Source organism: Rhinatrema bivittatum, chromosome 5, assembly GCF_901001135.1.
Source record: "Rhinatrema bivittatum chromosome 5, aRhiBiv1.1, whole genome shotgun sequence".
Taxonomy (NCBI): Eukaryota; Metazoa; Chordata; class Amphibia; order Gymnophiona; family Rhinatrematidae; genus Rhinatrema; species Rhinatrema bivittatum.
Genome location: NC_042619.1, coordinates 225,544,172 through 225,570,470, shown reverse-complemented (window position 1 = coordinate 225,570,470; position 26,299 = coordinate 225,544,172). Strand labels below are relative to the sequence as shown.

General features: G+C 44.4%; 1 protein-coding gene across 2 annotated transcripts in view; it reads left to right on the top strand.

Moving 5' to 3' along the window:
* RPS6KA3 (ribosomal protein S6 kinase A3) overlaps positions 1-26,299 on the top strand; it is a 334,699-nt gene that overhangs the window by 230,307 nt on the left and 78,093 nt on the right. The window contains exons 14-15 of one of the 2 annotated variants that reach the window (XM_029603390.1): positions 12,191-12,315; positions 21,930-22,052. In XM_029603390.1, the coding sequence (XP_029459250.1) occupies positions 12,191-12,315; positions 21,930-22,052 (248 nt within the window). Of the gene's footprint in view, positions 1-12,190; positions 12,316-21,926; positions 22,053-26,299 lie in introns of both variants that reach the window. The other variant, XM_029603389.1, reaches the window with a different exon arrangement.

The window sequence follows — 26,299 nt, the reverse complement described above, 5'->3', positions numbered from 1 at the left end:
TACTAGTTATTCTGTTACTTGCTTGATCTTGTACTTTCTCCTTTGACAATGGTTATACTAAGGGTTCCAGGGTGGGTTCCATCCTTATATGGGCTACCCTTAGAATTTTGGTCTGTCTCCACCTGCTGGAACGGGGGCTTAGCCCATGGTCTGGACTGATCTGTGGTACTACAGGAACGAAAATTATCAGGTAAGAACTAATTTTCCTTTGGTAGACCTTTAATTACATAAGTCAATATTGCAGAAGGGTATAAAAGCCAAAATCAGGGAAAAGACTACTTACTCATATTGGGGCAGATCTTAAAACATACGCGAGGGCGTAGATTTGTTCGCGCAACCCGGCGCAAACAAATCTATGCCCGATTTTATAACATGTGCGCGCTGCCACGCGCGCATGTTATAAAATCCGGGGTCGGCGCGCACAAGGGGGTGCACACATGCACCTTGTGCGCGCCGAGCCCAAGGGGAGCCCCGATGGCTTTCCCCGTTCCCTTCAAGGCCCTTCAAGGCCGCTCCGAAATCCTCGGCCCAGGGGCTGCTTTGGAGGCCTCGGCCACGCCCCTGCCCCCGGAACGACCCCGAATGCCGCGCCACCCCCGACGCGCCCCCCAAGCAAAGCCCCGGGACTTACGCGCGTCCCGGGGCTTTGCGCGCGCCGGCGGCCTATGCAACATAGGCGCGCAGGGCTTTTAAAATTTTCCTCATTATGTATTAGAAATCATGATGCACAAATGTTTCTTAAAAAGAAAATTACAAATAAAAATGCAGCGATCCAGGTGAGCAACTTGGATAAGTGACTTGATAGAAGTAAGAGAATCAAACAATCGAAGAGAAGAAAGTCCAATACCTGAACGAAAGTGGGCAACTTGGAACATGCTTTGAGTAGATGAAAAACTATTTTACAAGAAGCCACGGAGGCACATCAGCCGTGGCACCAATTAAGTAGATAGCCTAGAACAACGTAGAAAGAAATTATTTAAACCGAGCAAGGTGAAAAGGATGAACAAACGGACTGTACCAAGAATGTAATCCATACAAAGATAAGAATACCTTGACAGGCTGAAAATCCTAGCGCGGACATTTACACCTTATGGAAGCAAACTGAGCTTAAGCAGTGCAAGTGCTGGGAACATCGCCAGATCAAAAGTAATGTTAAACAACTAAACCTAAAAAGAAGAGAACAGTGTCATATGGGGAACTTAGCAAAAAATATGACTAAAGAAAACCAAGCTAAAATTGCTCAAGGAAACAATAGACAGGAACCAAACACCATGGGGAAAGGGCAGACCATGTCCGGAGCGTTAACAGGTAAAGAGATAAATACCTTATAAATGCTACCACTGTTCTAGGGTGCACTGGATCGGGTAGGTCTCAAATTTTAACTTCAATGACTAAAAAACATCAAACAGATGATCCAATGAGTACCATAACATGAAGGAGAAACTTCAACAAAAAACAAATAAAGTAGAGATAACTTACAGACAAGTAGGGGAAGCACTTCAATCACGATGTCACAGGACGGAGTCCTGAAAACAAGCATTTAAATAGGCGGAAGTAAGGTAAGAAATCATGTGAAAAATGAAGTCATGTGACCATGATTGACAGCAACAAATGTAAGCACCAGAAAATAAAACAAATGGCAAAAGAGGGGATAAGGAGGCATGAAAAATGGAAACAGAGAAATCACTATGAAAAACCTAAACAGCACCAGATACGTTGTGGTGCCAAACTTGAAGAGGGGGGAATGTTATTGTAAAGATCAAAGTGTAGATCCTAAGAAAGGGGGAGGGGGGGTTGTTGTGGGGGGGAGGGGGGAAGGTGGTAGGGGGGAGGGAAAGCCGGCGGGGGGGGGGAGAAGAAACAGAAGACAAAAAGGTTAAGGGGGCAGGAAAATTACTGTAAAAAAAACGAGGAAGTTTAATCTATAAACAGCACCAAATACGTTGCAGTGCATATCTGCTGGACTTAAAAAGAGGAGATATTATGTACAAATAAGTGTGAGTCTAAGAAATTGACAAGGGAAGGTGGGATAGGGGCGGGGGAGAGGGGGTTTTGTGGGGGAAGGAAGGAAGGAGGGAGGGGGAAAACTGGAGGGAAGGGCAAAAGCTGACAAGACGGGGGAAAGAAGGGAGAGAAAGGGGAGAAAAGGGGGAGGGGAAGGAAGGAGGAGGGGAAGGGGAAAGGAAAAGGGCAGAGGGAAGAGAGGAAAAACAGGAAGGGGAAAGGGAGCAGTCTAAAAACTGGGCAAATAAATCAATGGAGCAAACAATGAAAAAGATAAGAGGGAATCGTCTAGGGAATATTGAACTAGGGTTAAAAGAAAGCAAGACCATTCAATTTCCCGGTTCAGACCAGATGGTGTCAATGAATTAAACTCGTATATCCATCTTTGTTCCCTTCGTACGAGTATTGAAGACCAGTTACCCCCGCGTGTGGGTTTTAACAGTTCTAGGGTGAAGAAGCGTAAATCAGCAATAGAATGATTTTTTTCAACTTTTTTCAACCCTGCTTTGTCTACCTGCTTTGTTGGTCACTACTATGCAATTTATATGTCCTCTTTGTTCTCTTAATAAATTCTATACAGGGTCCTGGTTCCCTCTCCTTTCTTAGCTTAAATTATGATTGAACTTCTGTGCTCACCTATCTGTACAATAACTCAAATGTTTTTGTTTTTATAGATTTGTGGATACTATGGTCTCCCTGATGCAGCCTTGATGCGAAACACGGCCGTGTCGGGGTCCTTTGTTTATTCAACAATATTTACTGTGGAGTTCAATATTATGCACAATTGATGAGTGCGTAGGCAAAATAAAAAAGTCTCATTGCTAATTGTTATTGATCAGTATATCATTTGCCACACATTATTCCTGTTCAGAATACTATAGGAAGTCCAAACCATACAGCAGACAACCTTACCTATATTAGTAACAAGGAAATTAGATTTCAAATACAACGTTTTAACCTTGGCCTAGTAATCAAAAAGTGCAGCTCCTTCATGAGTCTATAGTAATAGAATTGACTTTGAAAAAAGGTAAGCATTCCATGATACTTAGTAACATAGTAATGACAGCAGAAAAGGACTCTATCGTCCATCCAGTCTACCCAGCAAGCTTCTTATGGTAGTATCTGCCACTCCGTGCAAGATACCTCCATGTTTCTTTCATGGGTAGTAACTGCTGCTCTGTGCAGTTACTCCCAACCCATATGATAAGGGTAGTAATATTTATAATCAATCAAAACCAAGCAACTGTCAAACCAATAAATTACTGATAGCAACACTTTTACTGAGTTAGGAGCCTTCTTGATAACTCACTGTGCTGCTTAACATTCTTTGCTTTAGGACTTGGCCTTAGAAGCCATGCTCTATTTTTTCCTCTTATGTCTGTGTGTCAGTACCTCCAGACTATAAAAGTTAGGGTCAATGCTGGTTGTTGTCTGTATCCAGTTTCCCTTCCCTCTCCCCACTTTTGCCATCAAAGCAGGGAGCGATGAGGCAGTTATGTGAAAAGCATCAAGGCTATTGATTCATTGGTAGTAATCCCCATCTTCTGTTAAGGGTAGTAACTGCGGCTCCATGCAGGTTACCCCCATGCCCTCTTCATTTCCATCTTCTAGCCTTTAGGGATCCACAGTGTTTATCCCATGCCCCTTTAAATTCCTTCACTGTTTTCATCTTTACCACCTCCTGTGGAAGGGCATTCCAGGCATCCACCACCCTCTCTGTGAAGAATTTGTTTCCTGACATTGGTTCTGAGTCATCCTTCCTGGAGTTTCATTTTATGACCTCTAGTTCTACTGATTTCTTCCAAAGGAAAAGATTTGTTGATTGTGCATCATTAAAGCCTTTCAGGTATCTGAAGGTCTGTATCCCTCTAGGAAAAGAAGGCAAAGACGTTTTTCACTCCGCTATCTTAACATCCAGATTTGGATTTTAGATCTGATAACTTGCCTTTTCCAAATCCAAGTTCAAGGCAAAGTTATAGTTTGGGTATTGTAGTTATTTCCATACCCAAGAGGACTTACAATCTAAGTTGTAGCTTAGGCAGTGGAGGGTGAAGTGACTTGCCCAAAGTCACAAAGAATATCTCTGGGAGAAGCAGGGTTTGAACCCTGGCTTCCCTGGTTCTAATTAATAGGATACTTCTTGACTGTTCATCAACTATATATATATATATAGTAGCAAAAAATGGCAGTACTACAAATATAGACAAGTAGCTATAATGTGAAACACAATCTGTAACAAAAACTGCTGTCATAAATGTTATATAGGAGTGTAGATTAATATACTTGCATGTAGATTTTAATAGCGTTTCTCATACAAAAACGGCCCCTTACATGCGTATGTGGGCCATGCGCAAGAATAAGGAAGTGGAAAAGGGACGGGGCATGGGCATAACCCCATATTTTGCAAAGGCTGATCATGGCAAGTGTTGGCATGTTACCTGCATAACTTTACTGGACAAGGAACCAGACGGGTCCTGAACAGGAGAGAGAGAGACTGTTATATAGAGTATCATATTTTCTCTCTAACTCCCACTAACTCGGGGTGGGTTTTTGGAGAGAGGAGGGTGTTACATGGGTGTACAGACCCTTGTGCCAGAGGCAGACCAATGTATCACAGCCCCCCCCCCCCCCACAACCCACCCTGAGTAGAAAGTGACCCTCTTACAGTGGGGGAGATTTTTTTTTTTTATTTATATTCCGCACTTTTTAATTTTTTTTTCAGCACTTCAAAGTGGATTACATTCAGGTACTGTAGGTATTTCCCTATCCCTGGAGGGCTTACAATATAAGTTTGTACCTGAGGCAATGGAGGGTAAAGTGACTTGCCCAAGGTCACAAGGAGCGACAGTGGGACTCAAACCCTGTTTAGTAGCCCACTGCTCTAACCACTAGGCTACTCCTCCACTATATTTATGTATTTATTTATTTTAAAGAACCATCAATTAAATCCTTCATAATCGGTTTATTACTTAAATGTATGAATTCCAAATCTCAAGAATGAGTAAAATGATTCATGAGTATTAACTACTGTGTGCTGTCAAAAAAAATGTTTTGGAAAGAGAGGAACGTTTCATATACAGTTATCATAAATCCCCACCAGGGTAATATGATTGTGATTATAATCATAAACGAACCTCCTCCATCCAGTGTTGAACCATAAACATGTGAAAACACCAAGTGACAGACTTTTCAAAAAAAAATTTTTTGTGTGTATATAAAACAATATCTTGCTGATGATAGTGAATCAAATCACTCTCGCAATCACAATTTGTAATATAACACTCCCGGCAAAGTTGTAATGATCCCAACAAAAGGGTATGAGTAGGTGTATTTGAAGCGCTTGTAAAACAACCTAGATAGGCAAGATACACAGTTTCTGGAGGCTTAAAAATAAGCTCAAAGGATCTGTTCTGGGACCGATGCTTTTTAATATATTTATAAATGACCTGGAAATGGGAACAAGTGAGGTGATCGCATTTCCCAATTCAAAGTTGTCAGATCACAAGAGGATTGTGAGAAATTGCAAAAGGAAATTGCAAAACTGGAGACTAAGCATGCAAATGGCAAATGAAATTTAATGTAGACAAGTACAAAGTGATGCAAGGTTCCATATTAGGAGTCACCACTCTGGAAAAGGATCCTAAATGTCATCGTTGAAAAGACATTGAAATCTTCAGCTCAGTGTACAGCAGCTCAAAGCTTAGTTTTTAAGCCTCCAGAAACTGTGTATCTTGCCTATCTAGGTTGTTTTACAAGCGCTTCAAATACACCTACTCATACCCTTTTGTTGGGATCATTACAACTTTGCCGGGAGTGTTATATTACAAATTGTGATTGCGAGAGTGATTTGATTCACTATCATCAGCAAGATATTGTTTTATATACACACAAAAAAATTTGTTTTGAAAAGTCTGTCACTTGGTGTTTTCACATGTTTATGGTTCAACACTGGATGGAGGAGGTTCGTTTATGATTATAATCACAATCATATTACCCTGGTGGGGATTTATGATAACTGTATATGAAGCGTTCCTCTCTTTCCAAAAAAAAATTTTTTGACAACACACACTAGTTAATACTCATGAATCATTTTACACATTCTTGAGATTTGGAATTCATACATTTAAGTAATAAACCGATTATGAAGGATTTAATTGGTGGTTCTTTATTTGCATTGTAAAAATCCTTCTTAAATCCACTTGGTGCTCATTGATAGTATTTTGGTCTTTTATTTATTTTAAAACATTTCTATACTGTCTTTCACAAATAATTTGACCAAAACGGTTTACAAGTTTCAGAATAAAATAAGATGAAATAAAATAAAATAAAAGATAAAAAAAATCTAATTAAATAATAAAATAAAAAATGAAAACACAAAAAATATAAACGAAAGAAAGTAAAGTTAAGGAAAAAAAATACAATAGATACTTTAAGCCCTAATTCTAATTAGTATCTTCTTAGATTAATTAAATTAACTATACTAAGTTTTATAAAAAATAGAGTAAAGTCAGAATTTTTAAAAATAATATAGAGCTAAGTTTCCCAGAGTTTTCATGTGGTTTACAGCAATATGAATAACTGGATGGTCACAAACAGTATATGAGATCTTTCTAACAAAGGCTCACTCTCCCCCCCCCCTCCCCCCCCTTCCCAAAATATGGTCACTTATGCGCGAGCAAGTTGTTAAAATGTGCATAAAAGCTGCACACATAAGCATGGCAGGGATATTTTAAAATTAAGCGTATCTCTGCTCGTGTGCCAATACAAGTATTTATGGGCACACATGCACTCCTTTTAAAATTTTCCTATAGAAAAAAAATTTAAAAAAAAACAACTCTGGAAAAGAACAAATTTCTAGAAAGGGGGAAAAACCCAGATCATAACCTACTACCCAGAGGTAGCAAGCAAACTTATAAGAATGTCACACATAAGTGCCAACAGACCTCAAGCAAATGTAATCAACTCTAGGGGAAAAAAAAACCTTAATCAGATTGAAATAAAGTAATTTAAATTAACCAAAACTAAACTTATATAATAGGAAGTCTTTGTATGAATGAAAAAACGTTAACAGCTGGGATGATGCTCAAGAGAAATCTTTTCAAAGAATACCTCGTTAGAGCTCAGCTTCAAATACTTAGAACTGACATCAATACTGTGTGAAAGAAACATTTGAATGTGCCTTATTGCAGCATAGTATTGTTATAACATATTAATGAACTCAACTGAAGATCCTCATTTCACCAATCAACATGGCTTCGTCAGGGGAATGAAAAGATTAACTGCTGGCTATTGGGAAATGAAACACCCATGTATTACAGTCCATCCTTGAAGAAAGAGGCAGTTTTTAAGAAATTAATCATCAAATGAAGCAAACATGTCTCTGCTCTGCCCCAGGGATCTGTTCTGGGACCGATGCTTTTTAATATATTTAATGACCTGGAAATGGGAACAAGTGAGGTGATCGCATTTCCCAATTCAAAGTTGTCAGATCACAAGAGGATTGTGAGAAATTGCAAAGGAAATTGCAAAACTGGAGACTAAGCATGCAAATGGCAAATGAAATTTAATGTAGACAAGTACAAAGTGATGCAAGGTTCCATATTAGGAGTCACCACTCTGGAAAAGGATCCTAAATGTCATCGTTGAAAAGACATTGAAATCTTCAGCTCAGTGTACAGCAACAGCCAAGAAAATAAATAGAATACTAGGGATTATTAGGAAAGGAATGGAGAATAAAACAGATAATTTCATAATGCCTCTATCGCTCCATGGTGTGACCTCATCTTGAGTATTGTGTTCAAAAACGCTATAGCAGAATTAGAAAAGGTACAGAGAAGGGTGACCAAGATGATAAAGGGTTGGAACAATTCCCCTGTGAAGAAAGGCTAAAGAGGATAGGACTCTTCAGCTTGGAGAAGAGATGGCTGAGGGGGGAGAACATAAGAAATTGCCATGCTGGGTCAGACCAAGAGTCCATCAAGCCTAGCATCCTGTTTCCAACAGAGGCCAAACCAGACCACAAGAACCTGGCAATTACCCAAACACTAAGAAGATCCCATGCTACTGTTGCAATTAATAGCAGTGGCTATTCCCTAAGAAACTTGATTAATAGCTGTTAATGGACTTCTCCTCCAAGAACTTATCCAAACCTATTTTGAACCCAGCTACACTAACTGCACTAACCACATCCTCTGGCAACAAATTCCAGAGCTTTATTGTGCGTTGAGTGAAAAATAATTTTCTCCGATCAGTCTTAAATGTGCTACTTGCTAACTTCATGGAATGCCCCCCTAGTCCTTCTATTATTCGAAAGTGAAAATAACCGAGTCACATCTACTCGTTCAAGACCTCTCATGATCTTAAAGACCTCTATCATATCCCCCCTCAACCGTCTCTTCTCCAAGTTGAACAGCCCTAACCTATTCAGCCTTTCCTTATAGGGGAACCGCTCCATCCCCCTTATCATTTGGTTGCCCTTCTCTTCTCCATCGCAACTATATCTTTTTTGAGATGCGGCGACCAGAATTGTACACAGTATTCAAAGTGTGGCCTCACCATGGAGCGATATAGAGGCATTATGACATTTTCCGTTCTATTAACCATTCCCTTCCTAATAATTCCTAACATTATTTGCTTTTTTGACTACTGCAGCACACTGAGCCGACGATTTTAAAGTATTATCCACTATGATGCCTAGATCTTTTTCCTGGGTGGTAGCTCCTAATATGGAACCTAACATCGTGTAACTACAGCAAGGGTTATTTTTCCCTATATGCAACACCTTGTACTTGTCCGCATTAAATTTCATCTGCCATTTGGATGTCCAATCTTCCAGTCTTGCAAGGTCTTCCTGTAATGTATCACAGTCTGCTTGTGATTTAACTACTCTGAATAATTTTGTATCATCCGCAAATTTGATAACCTCACTCGTATTCCTTTCCAGATCATATATATATATTGAAAAACACCGGTCCAAGTACAGATCCCTGAGGCACTCCACTGTTATGATATGATAGAGGTCTATAAAATGAGTGGAATGGTGAATAAAACGGGAAATGTCATAATGCCTCTGTATCGCTCAATGGTGAGACAGCACCTTGAATACTGTGTACAGTTCTTGTCGCCGCATCTCAAAAAAGATATAATTGCAATGGAGAAGGTACAGAGAAGGGCGACCAAAATGATAAGGGGAATGGAACAGCTTCCCTATGAGGAAAGACTAAAGAGGTTAGGACTTTTCAGCTTGAAGAATATGGCTGTCGGGAGATATGATAGAGGTGTTAAAAATCATGAGAGGTCTAGAACTGGTAGATGTGAATTGGTTATTTACTTTTTCAGATAATAGCCTAGGGGTCACTCCATGAAGTTAGCATGTGGCACATTTAAAACTAATCGGAGAAAGTTCTTTTTCACTCAACGCACAATTAAACTCTTTAATTTGTTGCCAGAGGATGTGGTTAGTGCAGTTAGTATAGCTGTGTTTAAAAAAAGGTTTGGATGAGTTCTTGGAGGAGAAGTCCATTACCTGCTATTAATTAAGTTGACTTAGAAACTAGCCACTGCTATTACTAGCAACAATAACATGGAATAGACTTAGTTTTTGGGTACTTGCCAGGTTCTTATGGCCTGGATTGGCCACTGTTGGAAACAGGATGCTGGGCTTGATGGACCCTTGGTCTGACCCAGTATGGCATGTTCTTATCCGCCCTATTTGAAATTCTTTTATGACAGGGTGGTTCTATACACTCACCCTAAGTTCCTGCCTGAGGTGGTGGCTGATTTCCATCTCAATCAGTACATTGTTTTACCCACCTTCTTTCCGAGGCCCCATTCCCACCAGGGTGAACGGGCTCTGCACAGCCTGGACTTCAAGCGTGCTCTTGCCTTTTATTTTGACCACACAGCGGCCCATAGGGAGTTAACGCAACTCTTTGTCTCCTTTGATAAGAAATTGGTGTTGCAGTGGGCAAGCAAACCCTCTCCAACTGGTTGACGGATTGTATATCCTTCTGCTACAAGCAGGCAGGCCTTCTGCTTGGAGGCCGCGTCAAGGCACACTCAGGGCCATGGCAGCATCGGTGGCACAATTTCATGCAGTTCCCATCGCTGAGATCTGCAAGGCTGCGATGTGGAGTTCCCTGCACACGTTTGCTGCCCATTTCTGTTTGGACAAGGATGGTTGACATGACAATACCTTTCGCCTGTCTGTCCTCAATAATCTGTTCCAAGCATAAGAACCCAACTCTCCCTACCTAGGGCCCAGTGTCTGGTTCGTATTGCCTCCCGTTCTCGCCCTCAGCACTTCTATTGTGCCTGTTCGCCCATGGTTAAGTGTTGTGGGTTCTGTTATTGCCGGGGGCAGCCCGATAGCTTGGTATTCACCCATCTGTGAGGTCTACCATCCTGCTTGTCCTAGGAGAAAGCAGAGTTGCTTTTCTGTAACAGGTGTTCTCCAAGGACAGCAGGATGTTAGTCCTCAGGAAACCTGCCCCCCACCCCGCGGAGTTGGGTTGTCTATTGGTTTGTTTTATTTTTCGTTCGTCTTTTTTCGCTATGATACGAGACTGAAGAGGGACCCTGCATGGCCGCGCGGTTAGGAGCATGCTGGGCATATTCAGTGTGCCAGTCAGTGTTTCCCGTGCTGGGCTCCTCCTGATGATGTTACCCATCTGTGAGGACTAACATCCTACTGTCCTAGGAGAACACCTGTTACAGGTAAGCAACTCTGTTTTATACAAGGTTTTTCAATAGGGTGGTATCCCACACAAATACAGACCCCCTAAGTATCTACCCAATTTAATGTCTGATTTCCATTTAAATAAGTCAGTTTTGCTGATCATCTTCCTCAGGCCTCATATGGAATCTACAAAAACAGCATTGCATATTCTTCACTGCAAGAGAAATATTATCCTACTTCAACAGTAAGGAGAACATTTTAAAAATCCTCTTATTTCTTTGTCTCCTATGACCAATCTGATCTATCAAAACATCCCAAGGTCAACTGAATCTGAGTGTATCTCTACCTGCTACTAGGGAGCAGGCCTTTCCTTACAAGGCCATATAAATGCCCACAATATAAGGGTAATGGCAGCTTCCACGTCTATCAAGGAAATAGGTAAAGCTGCAACATGGAGTTCCATGAATACATTCACCTCACACTGCTGCTTAGAGGCAGACTCTCATCAAAACAGCAGGTTTGTTCAATCGTTCTGAAGAATCTCTTTAAATCCTGACTATTCCGATTTCTCCATTGTTCCCCCCTCCCCCTTTGCAATGACCCATTATGAGTTGTCTATGGGGAAAATCAGAGTAGGGGATGCCAAGGCAGCCCCACATCTGGAACTGTTCATTCTCTTTGTCCATGGAGAAAGCAGCATTTTTATTTTTTTTTTACCTATAACTGATTATCTCCATGGGCACCAGGATAAAGAATCCCAGGTATCTGCCCCATCTCTCCTTAGAGTTTAAACCTATTCTTGTTGTCTCTATAGTATGACTAAGTGGGGGAGGGGGGGGGGGCCTTGCCCTGCAGTTGCCTGTGCAGTGCTTACTACACATGTGCAAAAAGCCTTCTAGGCTTTTCCAGCTGTATGATGCCATGCCATAACGTAACCCACATGTGGGACTATTTATTCTGCTATCCACAGTTACAGGTAAGAGATTTTGCTTTTGTGCTTGCTGGGTCTCATTCTCCTTATAATCAAAGCAGCAATTCAAAATGGACCTATGATCTTCTGGGATATTTTTTTTTCTCATGGGAACTTGTAGGAGAATTTTTCCCAGAATGTCATGGGGCTGACTAAATGACCCACTAACATAGGGCCAGAAGTACTAAAGGGTTTTTCCTATTTTGTGTCTTTTGTAATAATCCAGAGTACATCAGTTCCATAGATTCCTTAACAGCCCTTGTGTCATCTTAAACAGTCATGTGTCTCTTGTTGGTCCTTTTTATAAGTACCACAACGTACAAATACTCCATTTTTCTCCAAGACCAGACTACTAGAATAATCAAAAACTCAATCTTTTTCATGCCATTGAACTGCCTGCTGTTTGAATCAAATAGTTTGTGGGTTGCTCATTATTTGGCTGCATCATATAATCATGTTAATGTCACAAGGCCCTAGATTTTGAGCATTTTCCCATTTGAATGGGGCCTTTGACTTATGATGTGTTGCATCTTTTTAAGACTCTCCTGGAATTCCTGCCAGTGCTAATGCTCACCAGCTTTTCCGGGGGTTCAGTTTTGTTGCTATCACGTCAGAAGAGGAAAACCAAACCATTCAGACAGTCGGGGTGCATTCCATTGTTCAGGTACAGTAATGCTTTTTACTGAGGGGCATGAGAGGTACTGAATATTTCAAGGTTTTGCAAAGACCAGGTGTGTCCTTAATTGAATAGTGTAGCAACTGACTGACAATATCCATAGTTCTTCCTGTTTTAAATGTTGGAGAATATCATTGGCACTCTATGAATATTCTAAATTTTGAAAGTTGGGGATAATTATACATGAACACACATACCATACTTACTGATTTTCTCTGCTTAGCCATAGAGTGCTCTTATTTATTGTCAAAAATAGTCAAACTCATGGCACTAGTACAGTATTTATCATGTGCTAGGAATTCTTTTCAGAACAGGAATGTGCATGCTTTAGAGATAATTTAGACTACAATACTTTAAATCACATATATCTTAGAGAAACTGTTTCTTAAAATATTTTTTGACAAGAAGTGGTGATTGGCATACAACAGTGTAGAGAATATTTTCCTTGGTCAACTTGGTAGTGGTGTTACTATGTGAAGAATTAAAATGTCCTGTAATTTATAGTAAAGTAAAAAAGTGAAATGGTTAACTTACTGGTTAATCAAAGTTCCAGCTATGTAAAGACAAGTAATCAAATCATTATTGTTTGAGTCTGCACTTCTTGTACTAGCTTAGATGTTTCTAACAGGGGGAAAGGATTAAAGCTACTGTTCAATTTGAAGCTTACGAACATTTACAACATGCAAAATGGTATTTATGCCCCAGTGCCTCACAGGCACGATCACTAAAGTAGTAAGCTAAGTGCTTTTTATATGTTGTAGCTTCTGCTAATCTTGAATAAATTAAACATTTTCTCAATTTCTCAAGTGCATTTTCTCACTGTTGTATATGTTGTTAACAGGTATCTAGTAGCTTTTTGAATATTTGCTAAAGTAAACAGTGCAGTAGTCAAAACAGAACAGACTCAAAGCTGGAATTACAAAGAAAATGTATTTTAGAAACGTTTTGTGCCTGGTTTATGAAATGTTTTTTCCATTGTCACGTAATGGAAGAAATCCTGGTTCTATACAGAACATTCTTCCTTTTGGTTAACTGCTGTTCTACTAGGACAAGCAGGATGATAGTACTCACATATGGGTGACATCATCAGATGGAGCCCGGCACGGAAAAATTGTCAAAGTATTTAGAAATTTTGACTGGCACACTGAGCATGCACAGCATGCCACTATCCACGCATCCATTCAGGGTCCCTCTTCAGTCTCTTCTTTTCCACGGAACTGTTTCGTGATTGTGAAGCTCTGCTCTCTCCGTTTTTTCCAATAATTCCTGGTTGGTTCCAAGTTTACCTACACCGGTGTATCTCTTCTCCCTACCGGTTAGTCAGTAGGGCGGCACGGTAAGTTTTCTCCCTTCTCTACGGTCGATTCCTGATGTGTTTTTCGCTGGACACCAACTGCTCGCCGGGTCATTTTTGCGATGGTGCCATCAGGTTTTCGTCTATGCCCTCAGTGTCCATGGACCATATCCCTCACGGACCTGCATGAGGTTTGTATCCTCTGCCTGGGGGATGTCGGTTTTGCAACCAGAAGACCCCCAAAGGCCATCGCGCCCATTTAGACAAGATGGAGAAACTCTTAGGTTCAGATTTTTTGGAACCGTCGACTCCGGCATCGGGGGCATCGACTCCGAGAGGCAATGGGGAACTGATGGACAATAAGCTTTTGCTGTCCAGTCCCCCACTGGGACCCCCTCTGGAGAGAGGGGCCAGAGATCGGCCGTCATCGGTGACTACGCGCTCCAGGACATCGGAATTCTCTCCATCCTCCTTGACACCAAGGAAAGAATGGGCCGAGCACTGGGGGAAGTCATGGAAGCATAGTCACCTGTTGCCATCTTTGCATGGCGCTGGACTCGGGTTGGTACCGGTACCAGCTGTGATGCCCCCAAAGCACCCCCGTGGAGAGGAGGTGCCATCCTCCATCGCGCCTGAGAGTCCAGGCGTTCCCCCACCAATGTCTTTGTCAGGCACTGATCTCCCTCAGGGCTCTGAGGGAGATCTGGTGATGCCTCCCCCTCCTTCATCCATTCTGTCCTCAGCGGACCTTCAGGAGGAGTTGGATTGAAGGGTGCCATTGGCGGTGGTCCGAGCCCTTCGGGGCATCGAGCCACCAGTACTGAAGCCTGCACCCTCTATGTTGTCACTGCTGCTGGAGCACCTCTGTGTCCTTGGCGTTCTCCCCAAACAGCCGCTGCCGGTACCTGGGAGTCAATTGATGCCCCGGTAGCCACCGGTGCCTCTTCCATCCAGTGGGTTCCTCAGAGGAGGAAGGCCCGGTGCAGCCCATGGTGCTGCCGAGGCCACTGATTCCACGATTGGTGTTCCCTGGTCCGGTTCTTGGTCTTTCGGGACACTTGGTGCCCAAACCGAGGGGCCTGAGCAGGGGCCCTCCACTGGTGTCTCCGGGTGATCTTAATGAAGATGCCCTGTATGTCCCGTGGGGGATGATACGTCTGAGTTCAATGACCCGGGGGATCTTCCTTTGGTCCTGTCTCCTCCGGAGGAGCGGTGCCGGTCCCCGCTTAAGGATTTGACCTTTGGAGGTTTGTCCGGACCATGGCCATTCCATTTCAGCTCTTGATGGAAGAGGATGCAGGCCTAAGATGCTGGAAGTTCTCGTTTGTTGATGCCCCTAAGGAAGTGGTAACTGTTCTTGTACATGAGATCTTTAAGGAGTTATTCCTTAAAATTTGGGAACACCCCATCTCCATGCCTCTGGTAAATAGGAAGGCTGATGCTGTCTATCTGGCACAGCAGGCCTTTGGGTTTGAGAGGCATCAACTCCCACATCAATCTGTTGTGGTGGATTCCGATCTCAAGAAGGCCAAGTATTCTCGGACCCATGCCTCTGCCCCTCTGGGTCTAGAGCACAGAGCGCGCTGGGCAAGAAGGTATTCCAGGGCACCATGTTGATTGCCCGTATTGCTTCCTATCAGTTTTATATGACGCAGTACTCTCGGAACCTCTGGAAACAGGTCCAAGAGTTGTCTGTGCGTCTAACGCAGCAGCAACAGGATGCTTTTATGGCTCTTGTCCAGCAAGGCTTGGAATGTGACAAGCACGAAGTGCACTCCACTCAACGTATTCGAAACGTCTGCATTGGTGCCCACAGGATGGCGTGGCTCCGAACCTCTGATCTCCACCCGGAGGTCCAGGAGAAGCTTGCGGACCTCCCATGCACTGACGAGAACCTTTTTGATGATAAGGTGAGAGATGCTGTGGCTCAGTTGAAGGATCATCATGAAACCCTCCAGCATCTGTCGGCCAGTACATCAGACCCACCATCTTCTGCCAGAAAGTCCTCGCAACAGGACTCATGGAGGTCTTTTTACCTCCAGAAGAAATATTATCCTCCGGCCTCTTGTGCCCGTGCTCAACATGGGAGCTCTAGGGGCTGCTCCAAGCAGCAGTGGATCCCCAGGCCTCAGCCGGCGCCCCAGCCAAGCCCTGCTACAGGATTTTGACTGGCTGCAGGGGAACTTAAGCCTATCAACCACATCCTTCAGGCCAGGTGCAGTTCTTCATGGACCGCTGGCCCAGTGTCAGCTTGGTCCGGTGGGTCCTGTCCATCGTTTGTCGAGGGTATCGACTCAACTTCCTGGGTGTTATAGTGGACCTTCCCCCTTGCCTCTTTTGGGGTCGGTCCTCACATCAGGAAATACTCTTGGTGGAACTCTCCACCCTTGTAACGGCCAGAGAAGTCTAACCCATCCCATTGCAGCAACTAGGAAGGGGGGTTCTATTCTCGCTATTTCCTGATGCCAAAGTCAACAGGGGGACTCCGCCCTATTCTGAACCTGAGAGCTTTGAACCGGTTTCTATAAAGAAAAAAGTTCAACATGGTCTCTGGGCACCCTGATTCCCCTCCTGCAAAGGGGGGGGGGGGGGACTGGCTTTGCTCCCTCGATCTCAAGGACGCATATGCCCACATCAAAATCTTCCCAACCCACAGGAAGTATCTTCAGTTGGCAGCGGTGGGAGTGCACCTCCGACATTTGGGAATGCAGGTGTTTCCCTACTTGGACTGGCTGGTCAAGAGCACCACCCAGGAGGAGGCACTTTGGTCTCTGCACTTGACCATTCTGGTGTTCGAGTCCCTTGGGTTTATCAACTACCCGAAGATTCATGTGACCCCGTCACGCAGTTGAACTTCATCGGCTCCCAGGTGGATGTGGCACAAGCCAGAACCTATCTGCTCTGCGATCGGGTATTTGCACAGGTATCGCTTGTGGATCTGGTTTGCTGGAGCCGGCAGGTCTCTGCCCACCTCATGCTCTGCCTCCTGGGTCACATGGCAGCCAATGCCCATGTTACACCCTTGGCTCACTTGCATATGTGCAGGGCTCAATGGACCGTACAGTCCCAGTGTCAGTAGGCCACCCAGGACCTCCACGTGCACATCCACATTACTCCGCTGCTCTGGACTTCCTTGTCTTGGTGGGAGAGCCTGCCCAATTTGGAAAAAAGGGTTCCTTCCTAGTCTCCTCCTTCCCAGATTGTGCTCTCCAGGGATGCATCAACCCTGGGGTAGGGGTGCCCATGTGGAAGGCCTCCGCACCCAGGGTCTGTGGTCTTCTCAGGAAGCTCAGTGCCAGATCAACTTTCTGGAGCTTCATGCAATCCAGTACATGCTCTGGGCGTTCCGGGATCACTTGTTCAACAAGGCGAACCTGATCCAGACTTACAGTCAAATGGCGATGTGGTAACATCAACAAGCAGGAAGGTCCAAGGTCGATCCTCTTGTGCCAGGAAGCAGTTCAGATTTGGTTATGGGCTTGGTCTCAGGACATGCTGCTCCAAGCTGTGTACCTTGTGGGGACGGAGAAAATGGTGACGGACCACCTGAGTCGGGCGTTCCGATCCTGTGCATGGTCCCTGAATCCAGTGGTGGCACACCTGATCGTCTGCCTCTGGGGAACCCCAGACATGGATCTCCTCGCCTCCCCCTGCAACAGCAAGGTGAGACAATTCGGCTCCCTGTTCAGGGGAGACAGCATACCAGCCACATACGCTTTTGCCCGCCATTGGGGCAGGGGCCTACTGTACGCGTATCCACTTCCTCTGGTGATGAAGACTCTCCTGAAGCTCCGGCAGGACAAAGGAACCATGATCCTCATAGCCCCCCATTGGCCGAGGCAGATATGGTTCCCGCTCCTGTGGGATCTCTCTATCAGGGCCTGATCAGTCTGGGGACCTCCCTGACCTTGTCGCGCAGGATCACGGCAGGCTGTGCCATCCCAACTTCAGGGCATTGTCCTTAATGGCCTGAATATTGAGAGGCTAAGTCTGCAGCCTCTTGACCTGTTGGATGATGTGTCTCGGGTCTTGGTAGCATCCAGGAAATCTTATGACCTGAAGTGGAGGAGATTTGCTATGTGGTGTGAGCATCACGGGTTGGATCCGTTCTCCTGCTCTACACCAAAACTCCTGGGCTATCTGCTACACCTGTTGGATGCTGTCTTGAAACCAACTCCATCAGGGTACACCAGAGTGCTGTCGGGGCTTACCACCAGGGGGTGGATAGTTCGTCCATCTCTGTGCAGCCCTTAATGGGGCGTTTCATGCAAGGTCTACTTAATCACAAGAACATAAGACATGCCATACTGAGTCAGACCAAGGGTCCATCAAGCCCAGCATCCTGTTTCCAACAGTGGTCAGTCTAAGTCACAGTATCTGGCAAGTACCCAAACATTAAATAGATCCCAAACTACTAATGCTGGTAACAAGCAGTGATTAGACCTTATTGATTAATATCAGTTTATGGACTGCTCCTCTAGGAACTTATCCAAACCTTTTTAAACCCAATTACACTAACAGCTGTAACCATATCCTGTTAATGAATTCCGGAGCTTAATTAAGCATTGAGTGAGAGTGAATTTTCTCCAGTTTGTTTTAAATGTGCTACTTGCTAACTTCATGGAGTGCCCCTTAGTCCTTCTATTATTTGAGACAGTAAATAACTGATTCACATTTACCCATTCTAGTCCTTTCATATTTTTATAGACCTCTATCATAGCCATCTCTTCTCCAAGCTGAACAGCCCTAACCTCTTTAGGCTTTCCTCCTAGGGGAGCCGTTTCATGCCCTTCATCAATTTGATCACTGGATGAGTTTCTAAAGTTGTGAATTTTCCAAAGTGACCTCAACTAAATTTCTCTCTCAGAATTAAAATCTTTTGCTTAATCATTCTGACTGTCTGAAGAAGTGGGAGGAGGACAGGCTGCTAATGTTGCACTCAAGATAATCAGTTTCTACATAATTATTTAGAACTTTTGGAAAATACCAGTAGGAGAAAAGTTGTGATATTCATTTTCCAAAGTCTACTACAGTGTTGCCGGTTGAAATGTTCAAAAAACTTCAATTAAAGCCTCTTCTGTGTCCTGGAACTTCAGTGTGGTGTTGGCTCACCTCATGAATGATCCTTTCGAGCCACTGCGCACCTGTGACCTGAAGTACCTGACCTGGAAAGTCATGTTTTTGGAAGTGGTCACTTCGGCGGGTAGAGTCAATAAGCTTCAGGCATTGGTGACGTACCCACTATACATGAAGTTCTTTCATCATAGGGTGGTTCTGTGTACGCACCCTAAATTCCTACCTAAGGTGGTGATTGACTGGTTCAGATGGAAATCTATCATCCTACCCACCTTTTTACCCAGGGGATGTGGACGTGAGGCTGAAGAGCAGCACCCGATACTAATAGTGATTCCCATCGACCAGGAATCTCATGTACTGACGATCTGCCTGAAAGATGGTGATATGGGCGTATGCGACCTTTAGATTGAGGGAGCAGAGCCAGTCTCCTGCTTTGAGAAGGGGAATCAAGATGTCCAAGGAGACCATTTTGAACTTTTCTCTGACCAGAAACTGGTTCAAGGCCCACTGGTCCAGAATGGGCTGAAGACCACCAGTTTTCATGGGAATCAGGAAATGCCTGCAGTAGAAACCCTTGCCCTGTTGACTGGCTGGAACAGGCTCGACCACTCGAGCCAGTTCGAGGGTGGCGAGCTCTACCCAAAGTATCTGCAAGTTCCATGCTGTTCTTTACCAAGGACATGGAGGCGAGCAGGGTGGAACTCACTGGAAATGCAACCTGTATCCTTGACACACGATGAACAGGACCCAGAGGTCTGATGTAATCGAAGTCCATCGGTCTGTGAATAGCTGAAGCCGACTCCTCCCCCCCCCCCCTCCACCGGAGAGTTGATACCAAGCAGAGAGGGCTGGCTCATGCTCCCTGGTCGCCAGTCAAAACCCTGTAGTGGGTTCTGTGTTGGGACTGGGGTCGGACGGAGCGTCCGATGTTGTCTCAACATCGATCTGGGTAGAGGTCGTTGGGGTCTCGCCCTTGATGCCGGTGGATAGTATTTTCATGGCTGGTAAAAGGCCCGCCTTGGGTATTACCAAGGGGGTTTCTTGGGCAGTTAGGTGTCAGAGGTACTAACTGACATTTGCTGAAGAGTCTCATGATAGTCCTTCAGTTGCTCAACCGCCTCCTTAATTCTGTCTCCAAACAGATTTTCCCTTGTACAGGGTAAATCTGCCAGGCGGTCCTGGGCCTCCGGGTGCAGATCAGAGGCATGCAGCCATGCCATCCGGCGAGCCCCGATGCCTGCCACGGCTGTTCTCATGGCCGTTTCGAAGACATCATAATTAGAGCGGACTTCATGCTTATCACACTCCGAGCTATGCTTGCCTTATGGAATTCCTCCTGGAATTGCTGCAGGAGGCGTTCACTAAACTCCTGGGCCTGTTTCCATAGGTTCATGGAGTGACCCATATATAATTGGTAACAAGTAATCCTTGCAGTTAACATTGCACCCTGAAACACCCTGCACCCAAGGGCATCAAGAGCTCTATGCTCCCACCCCAGGGGTTTGAGGCATGCACAACCTCTTTGCTTTCTTCAAGGCCGACTCTACCACTACCGATTGATGAGGGAGCTGTTGGACCAGGTAAACTGCATCCATTTTGCGATTCACTGGCAGCACTAAGATGGGGTGCTCCAAAAGGCGGGCTACCAGCTCCTTAAAGCTGTCATGGACTGGCACTGCCACTGCCTCCTTTGGGACATCCAGGAATTGCAGAATCTCAGGCATCTTGTGCCTAGTGTCTTGCTCCGTTAAGAGCTGGAAAGGCACTAATTCTGCCCTTTCCTTTACGAAACCAGTGAAGAAAAGATCCTCCTGGGGGGGGGGGGGGGTTCCGCCATTCCTCCGGCGGAGAGGGCTCCAAAGGCAAATCCTCCAATTCCTCTGTGGAGGACATAAACGCCTCTCCTTCCCAGGGGTCATAAGGAGCTTCCCCCTCACTGTGTCCATCTGGGGATGCTGGGGGCCGAACACCCAACTGCACCCGAAGTGCAGGCCTTGTCGGCACTGAAGAGGGAACCAAGGGCATCGGCGGACCTAGAGACCATGAAAACCCTGGCAGGTCTACCACATCGGGGGGGAATCGGCCACACCGAGGGTACCTGGGAGAGCCAGGAGATGGGGCGCCATGCAACCACGAGACACCACCAAACCCGATGGCCCTTCCTCCTCTGAGGAATCACTGACCGGGATGGAAACTGGTAGCGGCAACAGCGATGTTCCCTTCGGCGATGAAGGCCAGAACCTCCTTCCCGAGCGGGGTCAAGGTCCCGGATGCCAATGATGGATCCAACCATTTGGGTCTGAATAACTTCTACATCTTATCAAGTCATGCCCAACGGCGCTTAGGGGTCATCTGGGCACAGAGACAACAACCGCGGACATCATGGGATGCCCCCAGGCAGAGAACACAGGCCTCGTAGGGGTCTGTGATGGACATGGCCTGAGGCACTGGGGGCACCAGCGAAAGCTGGTTGATGCCATCGCAGAAAGCATGCAGCGTGTGGTTGATGGCTGGCGGCCACTGGGGGATAATGCCGTCAACAATCGACCGCGAAAACTCGGACTTACCAGGTTGCAGAAGAGAACTCGAAAAAAAACACGAGGGACCCTACGCGACACAGGAGATGCAAAAACTGCAGAAAAAGAAATAAAGAAGCGTGAGCTTCATGAATACGAGGCGAAAGCGTCGTAGAAGGGAAGAGACTGAAGAAGGATCCCACGTGGACACGTGGTTAGCGGCATGCTGGGTATGCTCAGTGTGCCTGTCAAAGTTTCTAGAAATTTTGACAAGTTTTCTTTGCTGGGCTTCATCTGATGATGTCACCCATGTGTGAGGACTACCATCCTGCTTGTCCTTGGAGAACACCTGTTACAGGTAAGCAAGTCTGCTAACAATATGCCTCTTAAATGCTCTTTCACCTTTCCCTTATTTCTTTCAAAGTATGTTAATCCTGCATTTTCTGCTGTTATATAAGTGAATTGTCAAAATATAACTTTGAAAACCAAGATGTTTCAGAGGATGAACATTTAGTACATACTGATTTTGTTGATCCCTACTTGCTGATTACTTCGTTATCAATTAGCACTGCAGAATACACTTTTTCTATTTTGTTTTGATAGCTAGTTCCTTTCCTGCAGCAAGGATGTATCCAAATCAGGCTTCATAGTTACTTTTGCTAAAATGTAGTGTAGCTCAGGGTCTTCTCCAATTAATGATATTCATCTGGTAGCAGCTGCACAGAAATAGTATCCAGTTCACTGATGGATATGAAATGAGAGAAGATATTGGTGTTGGCTCCTATTCTATCTGCAAGAGATGTATTCACAAGGCTACGAATATGGAGTATGCAGTCAAGGTATGCTTTTTATAATTGTACTAAAACACTTTTTAATAATTATTACTCTAAAACAGTAATTCATACTTTATTATTGGTTAAAACACTATTGGATGCCATTTACCCCTTTATTGGATGAGCATATTAAATGAAATAATTAAATTAATGAAACTAATCTAAATATGTTTTGTGCTTTTGATTGCTGAAGTAAAAAATAAATGGAGGCTAAAACAGGATGAATTGACTTCTAAGAGGTGAATAGTAGCCATATATTGAATTTTTCCCAAACATTTACTATTTTAAAAGGGAATATTTGGCTGCTATTTTGTGTATTACCAGTCTGTCTAAAGTTTTCATAAGGGCCCAAATAAAGAGATTTGGAGCAAGCAGGAGATGGAGGCGATCTATACTTTCTCTTATTGGGCTTCCTTCAACTCCTGCCCCTAGGTATGCAGCTTGTACTTATCTTCTCAAGGCCTCTACCCCAATTATATCTTCTCCAGCTCAGAGAAGGCATTAATCTAGATGGACTCATAAAAGAACAATTTTTTCCTCCTCTTTTCCTCCCATTGGAAAATCATGGAAGCCAACCCATGCCACACTATTTCCTTTTACACTATCCACTTCCATTGGAATGAAACTTTAAAAAAAAAAAAAAGTCTCAGGAAAAAGTTGCAAAAAAGTCCTAATTGGAGCAAATTTTGACTGTCATAATAGCTGCAGAATATTATATTTGTCTGTTGAAAAGTGGCTTTGCTAGAATGTACCTACTACACAACATTGCACCTCTTCCCTCTCCCACCTTGTTCTTACCTCTTTGTCACAATCATTCTCACAGGTATTCATTACGAGGTCGTATCCTGTACACATGCACTTGCACTCTTGCATTCCCGACCCATCATGTATGCTTATGCACCATTAAGCTTATTAAAAGCAAGCACAGATGCCAAATGTCAACAAAAACGTTTTATTGTTACATAGAAAATGAATTAAACTCCCCCCGCCCCCCTCCTTCCCAGGGATGGACAAGGGGGTGGGAGGCAACAGGAAGTAAGATTGAAGGTCCTTTGCCACTGTGTGCAGAGTGAGGCAGGGAATCCTTGTCTTACACTTCTGCCTCCCAGTATTCAGGAAGCAGGGTTGTACCGTTCTGACCCCAAACCAGGATATCAGAGTTTGGCTTTGTCTAAAAAAAATAATCCAAAAAAGACAATCCTCATTAGTGGACAGTATGTGCAAAGTAAAGGGCTGCAGAAGATTTACTCTTGCTATAGCTGCACATACAGGCTGCTGCAATATCTGCACACAGAAAACAGGTGTTCATGATTGAGCGCCCGCTCTCCTAATGCGCACCAATCAACCTCTCTGGGACACCCAATTTAATATTTAAATCGGCTGCAATGGTAAAAAGGAGGCGCTAGTGGAAATTGTGCGCCCCTAGCGCCTCAGAGGTGGGCACCCATGAGAGGTGGCTGTCAGGTTAGGAAACGGACGCGCAATTTTACTAGCGTCTGTTTTCCTAACCCGTGCACAGCCAAAGGTTAGGAAAATAGGCACCCATTAATTGAACGTCCCTTTTCCTAACTGGACCACTGGCACACTTTTTTTTTTTTTTTTTTCAGTTTCTCCGACTTAATATTACCAGGAACTACAGAAAAGCAGCATTTTCTACTTTTCTTTCAACTTTAGAGGCTTCTCAGAACTCAACTTCTTGTGCACATTTTTTTTTTTTTTTGGCATTGGGAGGTAAAGCTAATAGCCTCATCAACGTGAATTTACATGTGATGTCCACTCTTAGCTTCATGGGGACTTGGACACGTTTTGGATGCGCTAATCTTATTAAATAGAGGGTTGTGGATGCACGTCCATCCACGGGTTAATCGGTGCACTTGGTTGAGCGCACTGTATTGCATTGGCCCAATAGTGGACTCATGAAGAATGTATGTGGACCCTTTCCTTACACAGAAAGATAAGATATGACATCCAGAGTTAGCAGGACCACCTACTGGGGTAGATTTTCAAAGGGGTTCGCGCGTACCCCCTGAAAACCTACCCCAAACCCCCCCTGCGCGTGCCGAGCCTATTTTGCATAGGCTCGGCGACACGTGTAAGTCCCGGGGCTTGCATGGAGGGGAAACACGCCCCTCCATGCGCGCTGACCCCGGATGCACGAACAAAAGTACGCCCGCGCGTACATTTATAAAATCTACCCCAGCATGCGTGGTAGTCCTCATCCCAGTATTGTTCATGGAAGATTAGTTCTAGGAATACAGGTATTGGGAGATGGGTTTCATAGCTGAGGTGTTGGTTGCCTCCATCTAGTTTGCACATGCAGTGAATATGAGCATGCAGTGTCTGCATCTGTATACTGTTTACCACCACCATTAGGACAGCTCCTTACCAGATTTTAAAGGGCTCATGTTTGTTTGTGCTGCCTAAATAAGCTGACGTGCATTCTGTGCTCTTTTGTGATTCCAGACAGCTAACTTCTAGAGAAGGGGGAAAGAAGAATGAGTGAAAACATTCATTCTTTTGGCGTGTAAATGTATCCCATTTGTATATCCTTACATCCATGTTCAGAGCAATGACAGTAGGAGGAGTGCAGGGCACCCTGACCTAGAAAGCACTATAGGTGAAAAAACAGTGAAGGATAAGAATTATCTTCTCTCATGTACAGACAGTGAATTACAGTAGAGATAATTCTTGTAATTAATAGCAATAAACTTTTTTAATCAATTTAAATATATTATACAAAATTACAAAAGTGCAAATTTTACCAAATACATAGTATACAAATTTGTACTGTACACATCGCTAAATTCATCTCCCAGCCCTTAAAAAATGTAATAAATCACAAATACTCGATCAAACTAATCACATTCATACCTTTTCACAGCATACCATTTGCAATAAAAAACTGATTTCATTCACAATGTGCAATATCAAATTTGATCAATAAGAAAGTTGTAAATCTGTTTCTTCGACAACTTTATAGAACCTTATCACCACCTTCTCAGGTATTATGTCAGATTCAAAGGGTTGAGAAAAGCGTTTTTACAAATCATCCTAAATCCTTGATTTGTTTTCCTTTCTTATATTCCCCAAATAATTCTTCGTTTCACCCTACAGAGGGCTTAATCAGGGGAAAATTTAAAGATGTAACCATGCCTAATCTTGAACGCAAAGACGAAATAAGTGGCGATATATAACACAATTCAAAGCAGTCTTCCCATAGGTATGCTTCAATGGATGTGCTTCTATACAACTCCATTGTAATGGATTCCCCGAATCCAGCGATGAGACCAAAAACGTAAACTGAAATTCATGGGTCTGGCATCAACGACTGCACGTAAAGTGATTTGTTAAACTTTTTTCTCAACCCTTTCAAACTGACATATAATACCTGAGAAGGTAAATGATAAGGTGGTGGGGAGGGCGGGTGCAAGGCAGAAGGTTCACCTAGGATGTGTAATAACCTTGCACCTGTCCTGTTCAAACATTAAAAAGATCCCAAGCTACTAATGCCGGTAACAAGCAGTGTCTGTTTATTTTTGATTAATATCAGTTTATGGACTTCTCCTCCAGGGACTTATCTAAATATTTTTAAATCCAGCTTCTCCTGCTTTAAGTACATCCTCTGGCAGTGAATTCCAGAGCTTAACTGTGCGTTGAGTGAAAAACATTTAGAGCCTGATTCAAAGCCTCCTTCAGTGTTATCGCACTCAGGGACCTCAGGATCATCTCCATCCTCTGTGCCGAGGAAAGACCAGGCTGAGCACTGTGGGAAACCTCAAAAGCATCACCACTGATCACCATCACCACACAGTGCTGTGCTCGGGGCAGCACCGGGGTCTGCCATCCTGCCCCCAAAGTGACATCGGCCTCCATGGCACTCAGAAGTCCCGGGCGTTCCCCCACCGACATCGGTACTGAGCCTCCCCGGTGATGTTCTCGTCCTGCTCCTCCTCCCCCATCCTCACTTCAGCGATCTTCCAGGAGGAGCTGGACTGCAGGGTGCAATAGGCAGTGCTCCGCGCCCTTCAGAGCATCTAGCTACCGGCTCCACCGGTGCCCCTGGTGTCCAAGCCTGCCCCTGCAGTGCTAGCACCATGGGAATCCTGTCCACACAGCCGCTACTAGCGCCAGGGGTCCCTCGATGCCCCAGAGGCCTCCGAATCCTCCTCCTTTCCAGTGTGATCCCCATTATGGGATCCTCAGAGGAGGAGGATGCCTCTAATCCCGGGGCACCTTTAGAGGCGCTGGTACTG